The 20,302-nt window shown below is 36.9% G+C and overlaps 1 protein-coding gene across 4 annotated transcripts in view; it reads right to left on the bottom strand.

Annotated features, from left to right (window-relative positions):
* Positions 1 to 2,507: 2,507 nt before the first annotated feature.
* The window catches only part of ARHGEF7 (Rho guanine nucleotide exchange factor 7), a 108,608-nt gene continuing 90,813 nt past the window's right edge, over positions 2,508 to 20,302 (bottom strand). For 2 of the 4 annotated variants that reach the window (XM_085215526.1, XM_085215525.1), the window contains 4 exons: positions 17,093 to 17,269; positions 8,711 to 8,810; positions 8,083 to 8,137; positions 2,508 to 5,691 (listed from right to left, as the gene is read on the bottom strand). In XM_085215526.1, coding sequence (XP_085071652.1) covers positions 5,569 to 5,691; positions 8,083 to 8,137; positions 8,711 to 8,810; positions 17,093 to 17,269 — 455 coding nt within the window. In that variant the 3' untranslated portion in view covers positions 2,508 to 5,568. The remainder of the gene's footprint in view (positions 5,692 to 8,082; positions 8,138 to 8,710; positions 8,811 to 17,092; positions 17,270 to 20,302) is intronic. The other 2 variants (XM_085215524.1, XM_010728590.4) reach the window with 1 other exon arrangement.

The raw sequence follows: 20,302 nt of genomic DNA, 5'->3' as shown, positions 1-20,302 counted from the left end.
GCAAAGAAGGGAAGGAAATCAGTATCAACATAAGGGACTAATGGGCAAATTTTAGACTGCCACCATTTTTGCTATTTAAATAGCAATAAAATTGTCATTGTTCACAGTAACTCACTGAACTTTAGCTCTCATTTTCTTCTAACATAAGAATTTGGCCACATAAATTAATGAAGAGCTCAGAAGGCTGATTTAGCCCCAAGCCCAGGCTCAACTACCATCCCAAGATTATATTTGGTTCACACCAGGAGAAAGCTGGAACACAGAGCACACAGAGCACACCACGTGAAACACAGCAAGTCCACCTCCCTTCTCCCAGTTACAGAGCATGCCTTCCAGAGCAAATCCATCTCAAATTTTGTCTCAGCACTTCTCCTAAAAGCAATCTCCATAATTCCATGATGGCTCAGCATCAGCACATGCAAACACATACACATTTCATCTACATCTCCTATTTCACCCAACATATCCTCCGATGATTTTAGGCCTCTCACTCCTATAATTAACAGCAGTTTCACACTTCCTCTTTACCCATCCGTTGCTCTATCAGATAGAGCAAAAGAGTCTAAAACAATTGGGTTACACTGGGTTCTGTATCTAAATGTCTGAGCCTACTTCATGCAGCAGATCCAACAGGGCACAAATTAGATATCCCTTGGACAAATAGCAGCAGATTGGAGGCACAGCCTTAAATTAGAAATGCTAGCACAGCTGCAGTCATTTGTAGTGAAAAGCATCTCAAGATCTTTTTAGACCTTCCTCAGAAACCCATCACAATGTGAGCAGAAATAACTGTGCTGTGCTGGCAGCAGCCTATCTTCTATCTGCTGTATTTTCAATCTGCTGCTTCTGCCAGCGCAGCCTGCAGTATCATCTTCAGCTCCAGGTTCAGCGCTGCCTGAAGGAAGGGTGGCCAGCACAGCCAATGCATTTTCCCTCTCCATTTCAAAGCACTGCTGCAGCTCTCCCCTAACACCACTAACATTGCTGCTTTCTCAATCCTCACGCCCTCCCAAATGCTGAAGACCTTCCACTGACATACTCCCATAGCTGTCAAAGCATACAATGCCAAACATTTCTGATCTGTTCCTATCAGGCTATTTCCCACTCACATCTGCCATAAGGTGTACCTACCTACCAAACTTGCCAGTCGTTTTGGTGTACTATACACAGGTTCTGGGGACACTTCTCAATCCCAGTGAACCCACTCGCTCCCAGATGTTATTAAATGCAGTGGGTTTACGGCAAGTTGGTGGCACCGAGGCCTGCAGGGGTGATCTGTGTAAGAGGCCAGGGGCCATCCGTAATGGATACGGTCAGTTCTGGTCAGCTCCACAACGGCTCACCACAGGACACAATGAGACCATCAGCCAGGTGATAGCACCTCTGGCAGAAGATATTTAAGAGTGCAGCAGTGATGAAAAGACTGAGGAAACAACCCTGCAAAACATATAGATCAGAGGAGGGATAGGAAGAGGTGCTCCAAATGCCAGAGTGGAGATGGGCCCCGCAGGCTCTGAAGACCGCCATGGCAAAACAGGCTGCCTCCCTGCAGTCCATGAAGACATCAGGGCAGACCTCCATGCTGCAGTCCATGGAGGATCCCAAACTGAAGTAGGTAAAAGCATGAGAAAGGAGTGTGGGAGGAACTGCTATGGACAGATGGCAACTCCTAACTCCCTGTCCAATCTGTGCCACTAAGGACAGTGCAGGGAAGGTAGAAGAGCCAGGAGTGAAATAGAGACTGAGAAGAAGGGAGGGCTTGGGTAAAGGTGTTTTTAGTTCGTTCTTCTTCCTCACCACTCATCTCTATTTTCAACTGGCAATAAATTGATGTGCCTGAAGTGACTAGTAAATGATCCCACTGTCGTTATCTCAACCCATCAAGCTGCTCCATCTTACTCTCTCTCCCATCTCCTATTGAGGAATGTAGGAGTGACTGAGTGGAGATGTGGCAACAAAGTAAGGTCAACCCACGAAAATAAAAAGACACACAAAAAGGGGATGGTGGGAGGAACAACACAATAAGAAAAGTAAATGTGGATTTCAACTTGTGATTAAACAAACAACCTTCTTCTTCCTTCTCTCTACTTCTACAATGATGAACCAAGAGAAGAGCAGGAAAAAAAATTTCTTCAAAGAGAAGTTGTACAATGCTCCATTTCAAGTCCTCTTCTTATTCTCTAAGAATGCCTACTTGATAAACTGAGCTGAAATAGACGTTTTATTTCACAAATCTAAGCTCAGTTATTAACCCTTCAAATGTCTTTTTGAAAGACATTTTAAGCAAATGGCTCACACCCCTCTCAACAACTGTTGCTTGGTTTTGTTTTCAAGGCATTGATTTGCTGGTATAAAAGATGATGAAAAGGCCCTTTCAAGACAGTATTCCAGCTACTAAATAGTAGAGTTATTTCTTATGAAAAGTAATTTTAAAAGAACAAAACCAACAGGTATTCCTTCTTAACCACATCAGCCACGCATTAGATTAAATGTAACACTTCATTAGGTAGGGGAAAAACCATGGTTTAATTACAACAGTGTAGCATGAACACTTTAGTAGTCGATACCAGGATATTATCGTGATGTCTAAACTAAACTTCACTAGACTTCTCCACAGATACTGTAAACAGACACCCTAAATGCACTAAATAATTGGCATTAAGAAAGTTTATACAAAGGCAGTCAGTTGTTTAATCTTTAAGATGCCATGACATGGTGAGACAAACACGCATACATCAATAAGTACAGAGAAATGTTATGCTACATTTTGGACAGTTTAGAACTGAAAGTGCTTCACATCTACAGGATAAGAAATGGCTTCATCTCCTCATCCCTAAATGATGAGAGCAAAGAAATAACCCTTTAATAGGTTAAATAAACAGTGCCCCTTTTATCCATGCTTATATAAAGTTTCCAACAATTCAGAAGGTCCATGGTGAAATTTACACTCTATATACAGTATAACAAATTGTAAAAGAAAAAAGTTCAGATATTCCTTGGTTCCCAAAAGCCTGAATCTCACTCTCTGCACTAGAGCTAAGGACAAGAGCTACATATACTATTAGGTGGGTTTGGTGTTTTTGTTTTTTTTTTTTTAACCTTTTTTTTTCCTTTTTTTTTTTTGTAAAAATTCATCATCCCAATCCACCTCAAATAAAATCAGTCCCCAAGTCCTGGTCATATTTAACAACTGCTTGATCCCAGTGTTTAAGGCATATTCATTAGATATCAGTATAGGGGTACTGTCAGAAATTATTGTAATCACAGATACTACGTGTCAGCAAATTTACACAGCAATGCTACTCTTTACAATATGATGTAAAACAAAGTTGTGTTATGATCCAAGTTGTTCCTGAGTTAAAATTTACTAAATACTGCTAAGATTCATGTTCTCCTTTTATACTTCCTCTGAAATGTCCTTTCACGTATGCTCAATTGAAAGTTACAACTCAATCTGAGAACGGCCTTAATGTCAGAAGTAAAAGTGTTAGCAAAATTTTAATTATACTGTCATTCTTGACCCTAAATTTAGCCAATTAGCCATGAATTTGCAGGGCTTAATATCACTTAGCTTTTAGCAAGCTTATTTTCTAAAGATGAAGATCATTGTAAATGCCAGCACACATTTTTGTGCAACTGCTAAGATTTTGCTAGGAAAAGATTTTGCTATCAAGAATTGCCAAAAACCTAAAGTTCAGTGAGTATATTTAACCAGATATTGTAGACATTAAGTTTTCTATCCAGTCTGCTCCTTTAGAACTAAAGGAAGAAATCAGAAGAACACAGATGAAAATACTACAAATCTATTCAGCTTTTAAAATCAGACAACTAGTTCAAATTAAGTACCCATTCTCACTGAATTCTGCAATAATGTACTCATTAATGTTCTTTCCTATTATTAAAAGAAAAGAGAAAGCTATCCACATTTTTCTAGAAAGAACAGTTTTAAAAACATTTTTCATTAGATTCACAATGTGCATGATAATTTTTACCACCCTAATCATTTTGGCATCAATTCATTACAGTTTACATAAACATTTGCTTACATTTAAGGAGAATTAATGGGCAGCAGAAAATCAAGATGACAAAAGGTGCAACTTGGGTCTGTGCTATACCTGCACATCTGCTGTCAAGTGAAGAAAAACTCCTGAGAAAGTTGTACCACCTACAGTTTGACCCACAGGTTGCTGAAATCAAAGGGACTCTTACAATGAGCTTGAATGGGTATTTTAAGTGCTCCAAATGAAGCTCAACATTTGTGGTAATGTAGCATCTTCTACTTTAAAGAAAGAAAAGGATTGTGGTAATTGCACCTATCAGACTAGGGAATAAAAATTTTCAGGCATGTTCATGATATGTATTTTCCAATCTGTCAGTGATGCAAAAAAATGAATTACAGTATGATGAAAAAAAAATCATATTTCCAGATTGTTTCCATTTAACTCCTAGCAGGACAGAAACCAGCAGTATGCTGAGAAAACAGGGTGGGAAAGGAATGACTACTTCCACACTTTGGGAATTCCACAACCCAAATCTTAAACAGTGGTGAAAAAAAACAAAGCTCTGAGTGAAGTTTGCCCTGGCCCATGCATCTTATGCAAAAAAAAAACAAAAAAGAAAAAAAAAGTTAGCTAGAATTTAATTGTTGTGACCATAAAAAATAAATAGCAACAATTTATTCACAAAATTATGGATTAGATTGATTTTTTTTTTTTGCTTTAACAAACTGTATGATCCATTAAATTACCAGCCAGCTGTATGTTTAAGCACAACAACAAAAAAAATGTAGTACATAAACACCTAAAAATCACAGTCAAAAAGCAGGCAAGTACATCAGTCTTCTGGTGGCAAAGCACAACAGATTAGTCTGCCAAATAACAGTACATGAACATAAATTGTGGGCATTAGTATCGTTAAAATTTGTTTCCACCCTCAATAAACCATTTTCTGTAGTTTAATACTGTTTCTAAACAATTGTAAACTGTTTCAAATGTATGTGCAGACATAAATAACAGGAAAGGATTTAAATACACTGGTCAATAGGAAAAACAAGTTTTTAAATTTGCATGTGTGATGAGTGAGTAATTTGGAGCAAATCCATAATTAGCCACAAAGAACTCTGACCCTTCTTAGCTAAGACAGTACTGCCACCTTTCTAACACTTGTGACCGTTGTAAGAACAAGAGGAAAAAAACAACATATCAGCCCTGATATACCAACCACATATGCATTCAAAATTACAGATATTTACAAGAAAAATATATATATTTAATTAAAAAGCCACTGAAAAACATGGACTTTTAGTCAGATGCTGCACTTTCTGCAAAATGAGGTAATTTAGATGCAAACAAATTAAGTTTAGTAGAGTTCAGGATCCACAGTCTCCAATACCTAACGTACAGATTGCTTCAGTGAATGGCTTGACTGTTTCTATATGTTCAGAGCAAGAAATCACCAGATCCAGTTAAATCCTGTTTTGTAGTGCTCTTGATGCAACACTGACTAATGTCAGAAGGCTTCCCAGCTCAGTTTTACAACTGGTCTTTCAATAGAAAGAAAAAAAAATAGTTATAAATTGGTTTCATCCCAAGATGGATCATTCATGTTCTTTAGAACTTTTCTAACAAGCTTCTCCAAGTCCTTGCGAGCTCTTTGTTCTTCTTCTAATGATTTCTTCATCTTTTTGTTATCCTGTTTAACAGAGACAGAACTATTAGTTTTGGGTTGAGGGTTGGTTTTTCTTTGTTTTAAGAAAAGATCTTTTCTTAAGAAGAGATCACACACACTATCAATTACAAATTCAGAAGTAAGTGTGTTATTAGCTGTTCACAAGTACAGTCTTTTAATAAAATTTAACACGTGACAGTTGCTTCACATAGTAAAACTAAAAACAACAAAGATCGAACTATTTCCTATTTATTTGAAGGACCTGGAGGTCCTTCATAATGCAAGTGCCAGTAACAAATGGCCAGTAGTCTTGAATTCTTCTGCCCAAAGCTAATCAACAGCAGCAGAATCTCTCTTGTCAATGGAGAAGGGAAACAGAGCAACAATAGTAGAATAAGTATCCCTCTAAGAACTTCCTGTAATTATACCTAGCTTTAAAATCCTGGAATAGCATCTGGAAACTTAATGCATATTACCTTCCTTCAGTGAGTAAGCAAACAGTTGAAAGAAGTACCTCAAAAACCATTGTGTTCTCTGAGAAGTGTTTTGTGACCGAAGTTTAACACACACAAATACCAATTACCTAAGACAATTCTGAGTTTCACCAAACACCAGTATTGAGAATATACACTAATGCACCACTGGATGATACTGAAATACCACAAACAAGAAGACTGTAAGGATGCTTCTGACCGAACCATAGAAATTCTTGCATTTGTTAATCCAGAAAAGGCCAAGCTGATGCTGGCAACAGTGGGGAAGCAACCAGAAGATAAGACAAGGCCATCAAGATAGAGTCTATGGGTTTAACACAAACAGGTCTGCAATCCACGGGTCCCACTGGACTCCCATCAGTTGTCATTTACAGAAATTTCTAGAAACAGAACAAGATCAGCCGTTGCCTACATTCTCTCCTCAAATTTTTGAAAAACACAAGAAATTTCAATCTTTTCTTGTAAGTACAGACAATTTCACTTGTTGCCAATTCAGGAATGCACTACTAAGAACAAGTGATGAATAACTGATGGAAACCACTATGAGAAGGATCCTACTTTGTGGTTTACTCTTCGATCTACACCAACTAGTGCACCATGTACTCCCAGACAGCTTTTATGCATGAACTCTGGGGTCATTTAGGACCTTCCCAGCTCAGAGATTATTTTTGCCACTTCTCCACCTGGTAACATCAGAGCAGCAGATCAAAAATAGCCTTCTAAGCTAACATCCCTGATATTACAAGAAAACGAAGTTAGCCTTTAATAAGTCTTGGCCTTGGAAGATGCCAGATTACAAGAGAGGGTGACTTTTTTTTTTTAGGATCACAGAGACATCAGCAGGGCCTCAATGAGGCAGCACTTCTACCCTTTGTACAGAAGCAGCCAGGCCACAGAAATGTTAGTGAGTTATTATTATTACCTGTGCTTTATTTCTAAACAGACTGCAAAATTCACATCAAACCTAGAATACATATGTTTCAATGTAGACTGAAAACTGCAAAACCACATCAACTTGTCTTGTTTCAAGAAACAGGCATAACACCCTTAAAAATACTGGGCACAGAATTCAGATACATGTTTAGAGCTCAAAAATTGAAGTAATTTGAAAACAAACACATTTTAATTTAACACAGATTTTATCTGGCTTCAGTTAAAATCAGTTTGCAAATTCATGCATTGGAGAATGGGATAACTCAATTCTTTTTCACCTACGTTTTGAGAACTGAGTATGTAAAGTAGCATATAAATATGGTTTAAACAGGCTTTGTCCTGTCAATAAAAGATTTTCACAATAACTCATTTGGATATATAAAACATGCTTAGAATATCAGCTGCAACTTTCATACAAGCAACTGAAGTGTAATATACTGCAAGTTCCCACATGACAAACAAGCACACTAAGCTATCCCTAGGGTTAGACCTCATTAAAAAAGGCACATGATAGGCAGAGAACAGGATTCCAACTCCTGAAATGAGTATTTGTAGGAGCTGTTCAGGTTACTGGAAGACTGTAAATGAAGGCCTAAGTAAATCCAAATAATTATATTACTAAAAATCAAGAGCAAAAGCAATTTCAGTCTCTACGTACTTATTTTGCTTGCAATACACCAGAACTGAATTTAATGCTTTAAACATTTCAAAAGTTGTAACATCCGAAATCAATGAAACATAACTAAATCCCCTCAGACACAGGATACATCATGCTCTTCCCAAAGGCTACTAATGACAGCAACAAAAGATGGTGGCTATCTCTCAATTTTAAAAGTAAGCAACACCAATTTGAATCTCAGATATGAATTTAGTCCAAAAGCAGAGTTAATTCCTATCAAATTAAATCAACTTACAACCTGCATTTGTTTTAATAACAAGCCTTATCTTTCCATTCTCCATGTTGCTATATATGTAGCAAGTTACTAACCTGTCTTAACTCCTGTACTTCATCCTTTAATGCATATACTGTGTCAACAAGGCTTCTAAAATGAAAAAAAGATCATCTGTTACAATGGTTTTCATAATGATGTTTAAATCTATTATTAGACAAAACTGTTAAATGAAATCTGTTCAATTTCATGTTAAAAATTCTCTTATCCTGATTTATATTCTTTAACAGTAGCAAGGGCTTCTCTGAACAGGTTACACCCCTCAAACACATACTGACCTACAGTAGTGCCTACATTATAGCTTTCTTTAACAGAAAGATATTTGACTTCCAAAATGCACCTTAAGAAAACAGAATGACACCACACGTGAACTAGAAAGACAACATCAATTTAATAATGAAATCCTAAAGCACTTGGAAAAACTATTTACAAGTGAAGCATAACATTCCGGGGCATAAAAGGAATAAACTGAGTACCATTTGCAGAGAAGTCAGGCAACAAGCATTTAAATGAAGGCCAACTGCACTCACAAGGACTGGCAGCACACTTCAAGAACCTACATCCCCTTCTATTTATATACCATGCACATTGCAGTAAGAAATGGGAGGAGGAAGAGAAGTGCAAAGTTTACTGTTTTAATCCGTCATTCATTAAATGTTCTCTTACTTCTCTTCTATAACAGTCTGACCATTACTTTTAGTTTCTTCTACAATGATTTTCTCTTCTTCTGGAAGCAGGACTTGAGGAGCTGATTCTTTGCGGGAACCTGTTGTAAAAATAGATTACAAAATGAGAACCTAGCAAGCAGCACTGGGGAATTTTAAAGATCATTATTTCATTCATTGCATGACACACCTGCATGATCAAAGTATATCACTTTCAATTCCCCCCCCCTTCCCTTCATACACACAGATTACTGATTTTTTTTATTTTTTTTTTTATATTCGAAACCACAGCCTTACAACAAAAAGCTATAGTCTAACATTTCCATCCTGGTGATGATAACTCCTCTGCATTATTGATGGGGATGTTACACAGTTCAATGAATAGGGCACTGGTCAACTACCAGCAAGATCTATACAAATTCACCATAGCTGAGTCAGATAACTATGTTCAAGAAGTAGCAATTTAAGCCTCAAGGATAGATTCTGATCTCACACTGATACAAATCCAAAATGGTATAACGACAGAAAAGTTAAAAACCTTTTCCCCAAAACACCACAAACAACACAATTGCATATGTGCATAGACACATACATGCACATACGCTTTAAGACAATCTTTTAGTCACATAAATGAAATACAGCAACCATATTTTAAAATAAGTTTTTAGAAGTACTTAACGGCTTAACAAATACTCAAAACATTCTAACATCTTCAGAATACTTTCTATAATCATTACAGTTTTTAACATTAAGATAATTCATACAAATTCTAACAGTGTAGCTCATAATAGAAGAATCTAATTGCTATGCATCCATTCATAAAGTATGTACTCTAGAAACACTATTTAGACTGCAACAAATTTCTTTAAAGATGGGCTGTAAACAAACTGCTGCCCTAAATATTTGTCTAAAATTCAAATAAATACCACAGATAAGACATTAAAATTCTTGCATATTTTGACTAATATACAAGTATAACAACATATGCTTGCCTACCAATTCACTGTAATGAGTTTTTACTAATAAAGATTGTCTCCATTCCAGCACTGTTTGCACAGCTCAACAGGTACGGCAGGTTTTGTGCTAACAGTGTTTCTCTTTCAAAATTCATGATAAAACATATGACCTCAGCACACCATGTTAAAGAAATTCAAGCTCACTGGAAAATCCTGACTTTCTAACAGCTGCAGTCTTGTGTTTTAAACAATGAGTTTGTAGAGAACATAGTTTTGCAGTACACATTAAGCTCATTAGACTATTTAAACATCTGTAACATAGAAAATAGTTTCCTTAACCTGAAAGGAAAGATCAAACATATCAGTACATGATGGTCAAACTTCATGGAATAAAGACAACTGAGTATCTGAGAACAGAATCTCGTCCTTGAAAGCCATAAGTTCTTGATCTTGTGAAGCAAACAAATATTGGAATTAATAACCTCCCTCATCTTGCAGGGAAGGAGCAATCTACAAAACAAGCACAGCAAATCAGGCTCATGGATGTTTGTTTGCACTATCAATCTTTAACTGCAAAAAAGTCATCTTATGTTCATTTTAATTAATTGGTTACCTCTTTGCTTCATTTGCCCAAGGTGTAACATTTTACATTTAGTGAAATGTTATTTCAGGACCTCAGTTGGTACCAGCTACTGCTAAATGCTGAGTCTCTGTATCAATCCTTATAATCCCAATACAGTTATATATACACACATGCATGTAAAAGTCTACACTGGCATATCCTCATCCATGTACAATAAACAATACTACTGAGACAGAATACACTGCTTCATAAAAATGAAACGTTGACCAACATCATATATACAATGAGACCGCACAATACACATACACACAGTTACACAAGATAAACTGCTCATGCGAACACTGGCTTTCCTGTGCCACAGAATATCAACTACTGCAGAATTCAGGACATCACAAGTGTGACCCTCACCTTCACTGCTCTCATGTAAACAGAAAGTTGCTTTTTAAACCCCAGTTGCACATGCTAACTATCAAAAGTACAAACGCATAGGTCATGTATCCTGCAACGAAGGAGGATCTTGTTATCAACTGAGTACGTGCACAGAAGCGTCAGGTTTGATGTGTCAGGTCCCATTTGAGGTGTTAAGTTCAAAAGGCAAAATGAAGCTACATAATTGTCCTGCTTTTTTGTAACATTTATGCCCAAAGCCCTTATTTCTTTTCTGCATCTCAAATGAACTTCAAACAGCATTACTTGGTAACTAGTATTCAGCAATATTCCATAAACTAATCCTTCGGCCTCCACCAGCTTCTCAGGGACTATTCTCCACGTAACTATTTCTCTCCAGAAAGGATTACAAGCTGCAGCCTTAGGACTTGAAGAGGGAGCTGCATTCCAGTACAGTGGAGGCTGTGCACAGAGCTGTACTAAGAGGACAGGTCAGGAAGTTGTTGCAACTTAAGTAATCCTAGATACTGAGCACGAAAGAATCCAGAGTCCAAGCCAAACAGGCAAAAAGAGAAGGTTCGATTGACCACCAAAAACTCTGCTCCTAAATCTCCTGAGATGATTCAACCAGAAGTCCTAGGTTAAAAATAACTACAGTGGGAAAAAAAAATCTCAAGCTTTACTAGAGAGGTGTAGTTTTGTTTTATTTTTTGGTGGAGTTGTTAAATGAAGAGAAAAAAAGGGATGTGTGGCAAACTCAAATAATTGCTTGATGATCAGAGAAATATAAAAGCTGAGGAAGCTGCCATAACTTTTCACTAGGGAAACTAATAAGTCCAGAATCTTGGAAGAATGAGATATCCCATGTTGAGTGCTTTATAATTAAGACAAAGGCAAAATAAGAAACCACTATTACTGACATTCAACCTTCACTTAGATGCCATCAAGAAAGTAAAGGTTCAGCTTTAGCATTTCCCAGCTCTAGAGCAGTAAAGAAAGGGTTACAAGGCTTCTTATCAATACTGCACCCTAAATTGGAGATTGAGTTAGCTAAACCAATAGAATAAAGCAAACAGTAATACAGCCGACCAGGCCTCGAGGCCTTTGCAACACACACACGACACACAGAGCAGGCCTGTCAGTAGCAGACCACTGCTTTTAGTTTTCAGTGCCTGATCTCCATCTCAGCCTAACAAGCCACACTGGCAAGCAGTTCTCAGCTTGTCTAAAGGAAAAAAAAAAAAAAAAAAAAAAAAAAAAAGAACCCATTAAGCCAATAACAATATGGAGGCGGGTATTCATTTCACATTCTTTAAGCCGTTAAATTCAGGCCTCATTTCAAAGCGGGCTCCCCTCACAAGTCCGAGAACAGAGCTCCTTCCTCCATTTAGCCATTTTGAGTAGAAGGCACAACCCGGGTACTTTATATTCACAGTGGTGCTATGAGTTTGCCTTCTTCCCAGAGATTATGAGGTTCTAGTTTAAGCTAGAAAGTTAGATTCACAGTGATGGTGGTTTGTTTAAAACAAACCAACAAACAAACAAAAAAAAAAAACCCTGAGAATTTCAGACTTTTATACTTTTATACTTTATCATTTTATACTTTTTCACACCTTTAATATGATTAGGAAAGGAGGTGAATAATGCACAATAAAAGGTCAAAAATTAGAAATAGTGTTTACGAATGCATAGCTGTTTTCTATCAACTTTACTAGGCTCTCTTCATAAGCTACAAAGATCTAAATTATTTCAAGTTTCAGAGACAGAAGTCTGACTTGTCACTGAAAGACAAATACAAGGGCAGCCCCAAGAGTAATGCCTCCTATCTTATTTGTTGGTGATACAGCACTAGGGGTTGAACCTTCCCATCAATATCCCATTACACGTTGTTGCCCTGCAACAGATGGCAGCAGAGGGGCAGTGTGACACAACAGTGTCTGGCACAGAGGTGTGTAAGAGGCAAAGGAATTCCTCCATGCAGGAAAAAAACTGCCATTCATAGACACGTGTAGAACACTTATGAACAACAAATGGTGGATGTGAGCGCCCTGAGGCACTCAGCGGTGCGTTGCAGCAATGGTGATAGCAGCATGAAAGACAAGCCACGCTCCAGACGGTCATGCAGATCGTTAAATGCGTTGCCCAGAGGCTCCTGTTCATTGATGGCAAAAATGAATAGCTAATGATGGCGACAGTGTTGAAAAAGTGTTCTGTAGCTGAGAATTTGCTCTATCAAATAATAATATTTTGCTCTTTGTATCTGTTACAGCTTTCATGGAAATCAACAGGAGGCATTGCTTTCAGAGTGACCTATGCATGTTCATAGACAATTTTTAGACAAGTTAGCCACTGGTATATTCAGACACATTACTTCCCTGTGGAAGGAAATGTTTAACAGGAAAAAAGAATTCCTTATTTAGAATGCAGTTTTTCATTGTATTAGTTACATTCAAGATGCTGAAGTGGATAAGCAGACTTGCAAAATTCATCTTCTGTTTCTCACTGCATTTAATGTCAAAGCTCCCAAACTGTGTGTGTTGACATTAAAAGAATTGAGAGGAAAAGAAAGGCAATCCTTCACGTTATAGATCTGTCAGAAGGCAAAAGGGAGTCTGCCCTTAAATAACTTGTGCAAAAATACACAATTTCTTTGTGAAACCTTCAAGTAGCAAAAAATTCTAGCACAAAAATGTTACTTTTTTGTTTTGTTTTGTTTTACTAGCAGCAATTCGCAACTAGGAAAGAATCCCACAAGACTCAAATGACAGACCTAGGCAGCTTACAACAAAACATTTTGATGAATAAAAAGAAAATAATTAGATTAGACTTAAATAAACATACAACTCCACATCCAAGCTTTAGTCACTTAAGAACAGAATGAAGAGTTTGAAAGACAGGTACATTATTTGAAGAAGTGGCAAATTTTTCAAAGACAATAATTTGAAAGAGTTATCCCACAACATTTACTACATTTCACTAAGCAATACAAATAAAAATGCAACCAGAGGGCTGTAGGATAAAACCTAAATTTAAGTCATAGCAAAAAAAAAAAAAAAAAAAAAAATTATGACCTTTCAACAGAACTAGATTGTGTATTTTTTTTGTTTGATAGAACTATTTTGTTCTATTAGTACACATATTAAACGATTATTTTATTTTAAAACGCTCAAATATGACTTTTTTTTAAATAGAAACACAAGATGACTTGCTTTAAAGAAAAAATGTACGATATTAAATCCTGAAAATGAATAAGGTTGTAGAAACATTGCAGAAATCGATATATTCATAAACTGTATCTCTGGTAACAGGTTCTGCAGTAGCACATTTGAAATTGTTCCAATTATTCAACTGTGCTTTTACTGAAAATATACCAATTCAGAAAATGAAAAAAGATAATTAAGGAGGGAGGGAGACTACAAAAGCATTCTATGAGTGACAAAATTTCTGAACAGTTATTTGAAAATAAACACCAAGACACATACTTCACATTATACGGAATTTCCTGCAGTTGCCAATTACATTAAACAAAGATTATACACAACTCAAAAAAGCTTTTTCACTTCAGCATTTGATTCCTCTATGGAGAAGGGAGGGAAGAAAGGAGGTACTGGGAGAAAAGGGAGTCAAGTGTTAAGTTACCAGTTATGCTGTACTTTCCCCCTGTGTAATAATTAAATATTAAAGTCACAGTCTAGCAAATGCAAAATTTATTTCAACTGTACATAACAGATGTCCTTTTTTATATAAAACAAAACACTTAATTGATATATGCAACCACAAACAATATGCATACTGTACAGTACAATGCAACATTCAGATATACATCCATTTTGTATTTTCAAAAGGCAGTTACCTACTGAAAATGGCTTCTCCCATTCACGAATGAAGTGCACAATATATATTAATTTTTCTATGTTTTACGTCACTATATACACATTACTGTGTTTTGGCAAGATTATGCAAAACACGCTATTAATACTCGTTGGCTTCAATTTATAGCAAATACCAATTCATGGGAACACTGTGTAAGCCATGTGAAGAGGGGCTGACAATGGCTTGAACCTACCTTCTAACTCAGATTCTCCATCCTTCCAGTATATTAGTAACTGTACACATATATTTTACAGAATTGCATAAACAGAAGGTACTATTATTACCATGACTGAAGTTCCACAAAAATAGAAACACTGAACCTTTGGACCGAATACCACCATTTCCACTTTGCTTTTTTTCTTTTTTTTTTTTAAGCGTGTTGCAGTAATACTCCTGATCAATTCACAATAGTTAGTGGTCTGTAACACTGCATGATTTAAACACGTAATATAGTTTGAGATCATAATTATGAACTTTAACTAAAGTTAATGACTTAAGTGCTACAATAATTAATGGTGGTAAACTGTCAAAGCTTTGGTGCATAGAAAGTCAATAAAATCTTCAAATCTTGACAACAAAACATTCTGCGTGATATGGAAATTCAAGTGCAGCAACTGTATTTCCAACTTATTTTACACTGTAACATGAAACAGACATAAAAGAATTATCATTGATCTAATGCAGAAAACATTACTTAACTAGAACACCACAGCTTAACAGGGTAAAAAAAAAAAAACAATCCAAACTTTCCATATATGTAAAACAAAAACTCAAAGGAAAAGGGGAAGTGAAGTGGCTTACAGATGCACTGTGGAATGGTATGGAGCACACACACTTTTTTCATTTCTCTAAGCAACACTCCTCCTCTTAGGAAAAAGTTCAACATACACAAGTTCCTGGCCATTCAGTTAATATACGACTGCTAGTAAGATGTGCCCCTAAAAATTCAGTTTAGTAAGCATTACTGTTTTTGTTAGTCAAGCCTTCAAATACAAGCAACAGTGATAAAAGATAAAGCAGGTGATCAAACAATGCAAGATGAAATGCAAATCTACAAATATTAAGTGTTTTGAAATAGCTTCTCCATGTTGATCACCTCGTGGAATCATTCATATCTAGCAATTACCAACTTTCTGATCACGTAACCGGCAGGATGGTATTAATTACTTGTAAACTTTTAAACAGAGTGATCAAATCCCCAGGCAGCAGTTAATAGGCAGCAATTAACGACATCATAACTACTCTGAATTTGCTGTACATTGGATAACACTTAAAGGGATAGAGGAATTGCATTCAGAGATCCTGATGAAAATGAGAACTATTTCTGTCCTTTTATCATCTGCTTTTCTCTAATGCTAAAGAAGATTTGGAAAACACTTTATTTTTGTTTCAATCCCAATTGCATCATCCACAAGACAGAACACACACTTCACCCCAGCCATGCCCCAGATACAGGTTCAAGACCGCCAGCTGTGTATAAGGTGTCACAGTTCTCTGAAAAGCCAACATGATTGTAGGTGAAGAGCTGTTGCTGAAAACAAACCTGCTCGTGAGAAAAGTTACAAGACACAAAATCTGTCACGGACATGCTCCAAACAGTAAAACCAAAAGCCAAGCATTCTGTTTTCAAGAACTTTGTACAAGCCAGTTTGATTGCAGTTGTACCTAGAGTTTCAGGTGCTGAACACTTGAGCTTTCATCTGGGGAACCCGATTTTCATCTCGTCTTTTCAGGAAGAATGGTCATTTGAAAGCTGTGTATTTTAACAGGCAAGTAAACATCTAAACCCTGTTTTCTGCCACACTACTGCATACAGTAAAGTGACAATATGACCACGGGTAATATGAGATTATCAAAACACTGCATGTAATGAGCATGGACTGCTGGGTTTTCATGACAAGCGCCAGATTGAGGGTGAGGGGGAGAGCAGTGCAATCCTTCATATAGATGTCTAAGCAACAACGAAGAGACAGCAGTATAAAAACAAGTTTTCATGGATTAGCAAACGCTTTTCCAAACAAACGGGCCAGATATGTGAATCTGAATGATTTCATAGCTCTTGTACCGTTAATTTTTAAACCATATTTTTCTTACTACGAGCTCCAAGTTTTGTTAATAATATGTAGAAAATTCAACAGCTATCACTGAAGTATTTCCATATTGCTGGCATTCAGCTCATAAGCCAGTATGGTTTCAGTACAAAATACAAAAATGTGCTGTATTCAAAAGGAGAAAAAAAGAAAAAAGGACCTGTTGCTACACTGACCAAAACCAAAAGTAAAGACCATTCAGAGCTACAAATTAATATCTGTCACCTAAAAAGCCCTCAAGAAATATCATCCTTGGCAGGATATACACTTTTTAGAACGACTTATTTGTATGTGCATTGGCAATAGAGCCTTCCACCAGGTATAACTGAAGTTTCAGAAGCTCCCTCAGAAGTTGTTAAAATATCACATTAAAGAGACAAGGAACAGCAAGAAAACATCTAAGAAAAGCAGGCTGTGATACAACAAGCATTTGTTAAGAAAAAGCTCAGAAGTGCATTAGTTCTGGTGAGAGATATATGAGCAACAGCTCTTACGAGATGTAGACCCCATTCTGTAACTATGGGCTGTCCATATACTGTCATAGTCAGAGTCTTCTGAGAGGTCTGAAGGCTCCAAACGAGAAAGACTACTGCGACGACCCAAGGAGTCTAGACTTGATTGGTCATCATCAGCCAAGACGTGATTATGCATCAGGTCAGTGCCTTGCCATGCTAAGGATGTATAGGTGAAATGAAATGGTGGATGTGGATAGGCAGAGGTGGGATGAGGAGGAGAACGTAAGGAATAGCCACAACCAAACACATGAAATAAAAGCAAAAGGTGATGGGAAGAGAAGGAAAAGAGAAAATATTGTTAAAAAGGCACCAAAGCTTTTTCTTTTTTTCATTTTCTTTTTTTTGTTTGGGATTTAGGTACAAATTACACTCACTGTAATAATTTTTGAACTGTTACAATAAAATTTTTGAAGTGTTTCTTAAGCTTACAAGCAGTCTCAGTGGAGAATTTTGAGTAACCAAAATCTTGTTTGAGGGTAGATTTTTTGGATGAAGGAGTTCGGTTCTTTTCAAATAAAGAATCAGTTCTGGTCTGGGGGCAATCTGATTTGGGACAGAGCAATAAACACAGCAAGCCAGCATGACTCAGTGCTGATGTGAAAAGCAACAGCCCCTTCCCCATTACACATCCATACCTTCATCCTTTCCCTCCCTTGCAATGACACAGCCATTTGTACAGCTGCTTGGTGAACCAGGTCAGGGAACAGCTTCAAATGGTAATTAACCCTTTATTTTTATTTTTCAGGTAGACAAATAATTTCCCACCAGCTCACAATACAGCCACATAAGTGCTTGTGTCACTATTACAAAGAGGAAAATGCAGGGGGAAAAAAAGCAAGGTTCTCATGCAGAGCAGAGCTGCCAACTTTCTACATGTGCAGCACCATCTCATATCCACTCAAAGGGATTGCCAAGCTGAAGCTTCTTTGTGCTTGTAACCCTGTTATTTGTTTAACCAAGTAGAAACTGGATTGACAGAAAAACAAGGCCAAGAGACTAACAGCAATACAGTCTGGTGCCTCACATACCCTCACACACACCTCTTCTAGCTGGCCTCTATCTGAATCTGTCTTTGCATTTAGATACTTTAAATGCTTAGAATAGCAGATAAAGATGATTAAAGACACTTTCTCTCACCTATTTGCCCTTTTTGTTTTTTGTTGTTGTTGTGTTGCTATTTTGTTCTGTTTGTTTTTGTTTTTTTTTAATAAAAAAAAGCCTGGCAGTATCTGAAAACTATGTAACTGGCCACAGTCTGCATGACACTGCAAAAGATTTAAGCCTTCATTTGGAACAGAAATGTTAAGTAAACACAGTATTATAAGCAACAGAGGAAACTGGTTATTTTATTTGCATATATAACTAATCCCTACATCTTTCCCACCTTCAAAAAGAAAAAGTTGCCACTCCCATCCAATGTGCACTGGCGCCACAGCAACACTAAGCTGGCATTGCCAAGGGCAGCACCTCTGGGGCTTTGCATTAAGGTGCAGCTAGCAGAAATAGCAAATCAGTGATGGGAGGGCCAGGCAGAGAACTAACACAGAGGTAAGCCAGTGGTATGTAAAAGTGGAATATTTCACTGACGATAGGCAATTCTTTCATTCTGTTTTTCTACACTGACCAATGCTTCCACAGAAGGAATCCCAGCACCATTTTTCCCCCAATTTCCAATTCCCATCTACAAAGGGATCTTCAGAAACTTGAAGTCTTAGATGGCAACACTACTCTTTCCAAACAAAGCAGCAAAACACTTGTTTCTTGCTGCAATTACGAGCAAATAAAAGCTGCTGACTTCTGATGTATGAAATGATACCAACTGCACTATGTATATTTCTTAAATATACATAGAAAGGAAAAAAAAACAGCAAGCAAAATATCATATCCATTAGATGCCTGCACACACACACAACTGTGCAAGTGCAAATGTTTCCCCAACGATTTCTTGTCACAGTATCCTTGAATATAATCAACAAATCCAATTAAATGCATTTAACAGCAACGTCTCAATTAATTTTGTTGGAACAACAGCATATCTTCAGAATTTTGAACACATTAAATTTCTTTTATCCAATTCAACACACTACAGTAATGACTGTAGAGCCAGAAAACTGGTCAAACATTAATCAAAAATAATGTTATAGTAGCCAATTTGTGAAACTGATAATTATCACCTTGGAGATCTACAGTTCAAGATCAAAAATTAAAATGAAGGTTTTTGCTGTTACTTCAAATGTTTTAAAAGCCTGATACAAGGCTTATATTCCCATTTTTGAAGTACATACAAATACAAAATTTCTGCACTTTTCAAGGTGATAACAGTAAGTGAACATATATTATGTAAATATGTGATCTATGCCTGCAACTGCACTTTGAAACTTCTCACCTGTCTGCAGAAAGTGCTTCTGCTTGGACACAGTCACAGAGACCTGTGGCTAGCAGTAACAGTGTTTAACACTAATTTAAACAATGGACTAGGAGTAATTTGTAATATCTATCCTTCTAATTCCTGACAATAGCAAAAACAGCCAGGTACTCCAGCATCATTATACAGCATTTCAAGGACACCTCAATTAAATCCTTAATCATCAGTGTGAAAATGGTGCAAATTGGAACAAACCTAACAGCATTTTCTCCTTTCTTGTGTAAGCAGAACACATGCTGATGGACTCCCCTGCTTTGAGCAACATCTTACTTACAACACAGAGGGACTCCACATGGCAACCTTGATTTGGATTAAATGAAGGAGGACCCCAGAGGCATGTTACAAGTTTTCAATACGCTAGATATTGATCTGAGAAACTATAAATGGCTTTAAGCAACACAAAGATCTGAGAACAGTTTCTCCTGAAGTTACGACATAGGATTAAAGTTTGTAATTAATACTAAAAACAATGGCTGGCAATAAAAAAAAAAGAATTGTACAGGTTCATGTTACTTTTCTGTAAAAGAAGACTGTTGAACCAAATAAAATAGAAGTACACTTCTCCACAATTGTGACTTATTCTTCATTCCTCAATACTTACCAACAACTTCTTGAAATGTATCAAAAACCGCACTGGACAGCTGTCATATTCTAGCAAGACACCTCAAAACCTCTGATTCATTGGCAATTTTAAATCCAAGTAGCCACTTCTAATTTACTTTAAATAAGCATTGAAAGAACTATATATAAATATGAACCTTGGC

The sequence above is a fragment of the Meleagris gallopavo genome, chromosome 1, assembly GCF_905368555.1.
Source record: "Meleagris gallopavo chromosome 1, MGAL_WU_HG_1.1, whole genome shotgun sequence".
Lineage (NCBI taxonomy): Eukaryota > Metazoa > Chordata > Aves > Galliformes > Phasianidae > Meleagris > Meleagris gallopavo.
This window is presented reverse-complemented; position numbering and strand designations above follow the sequence as displayed.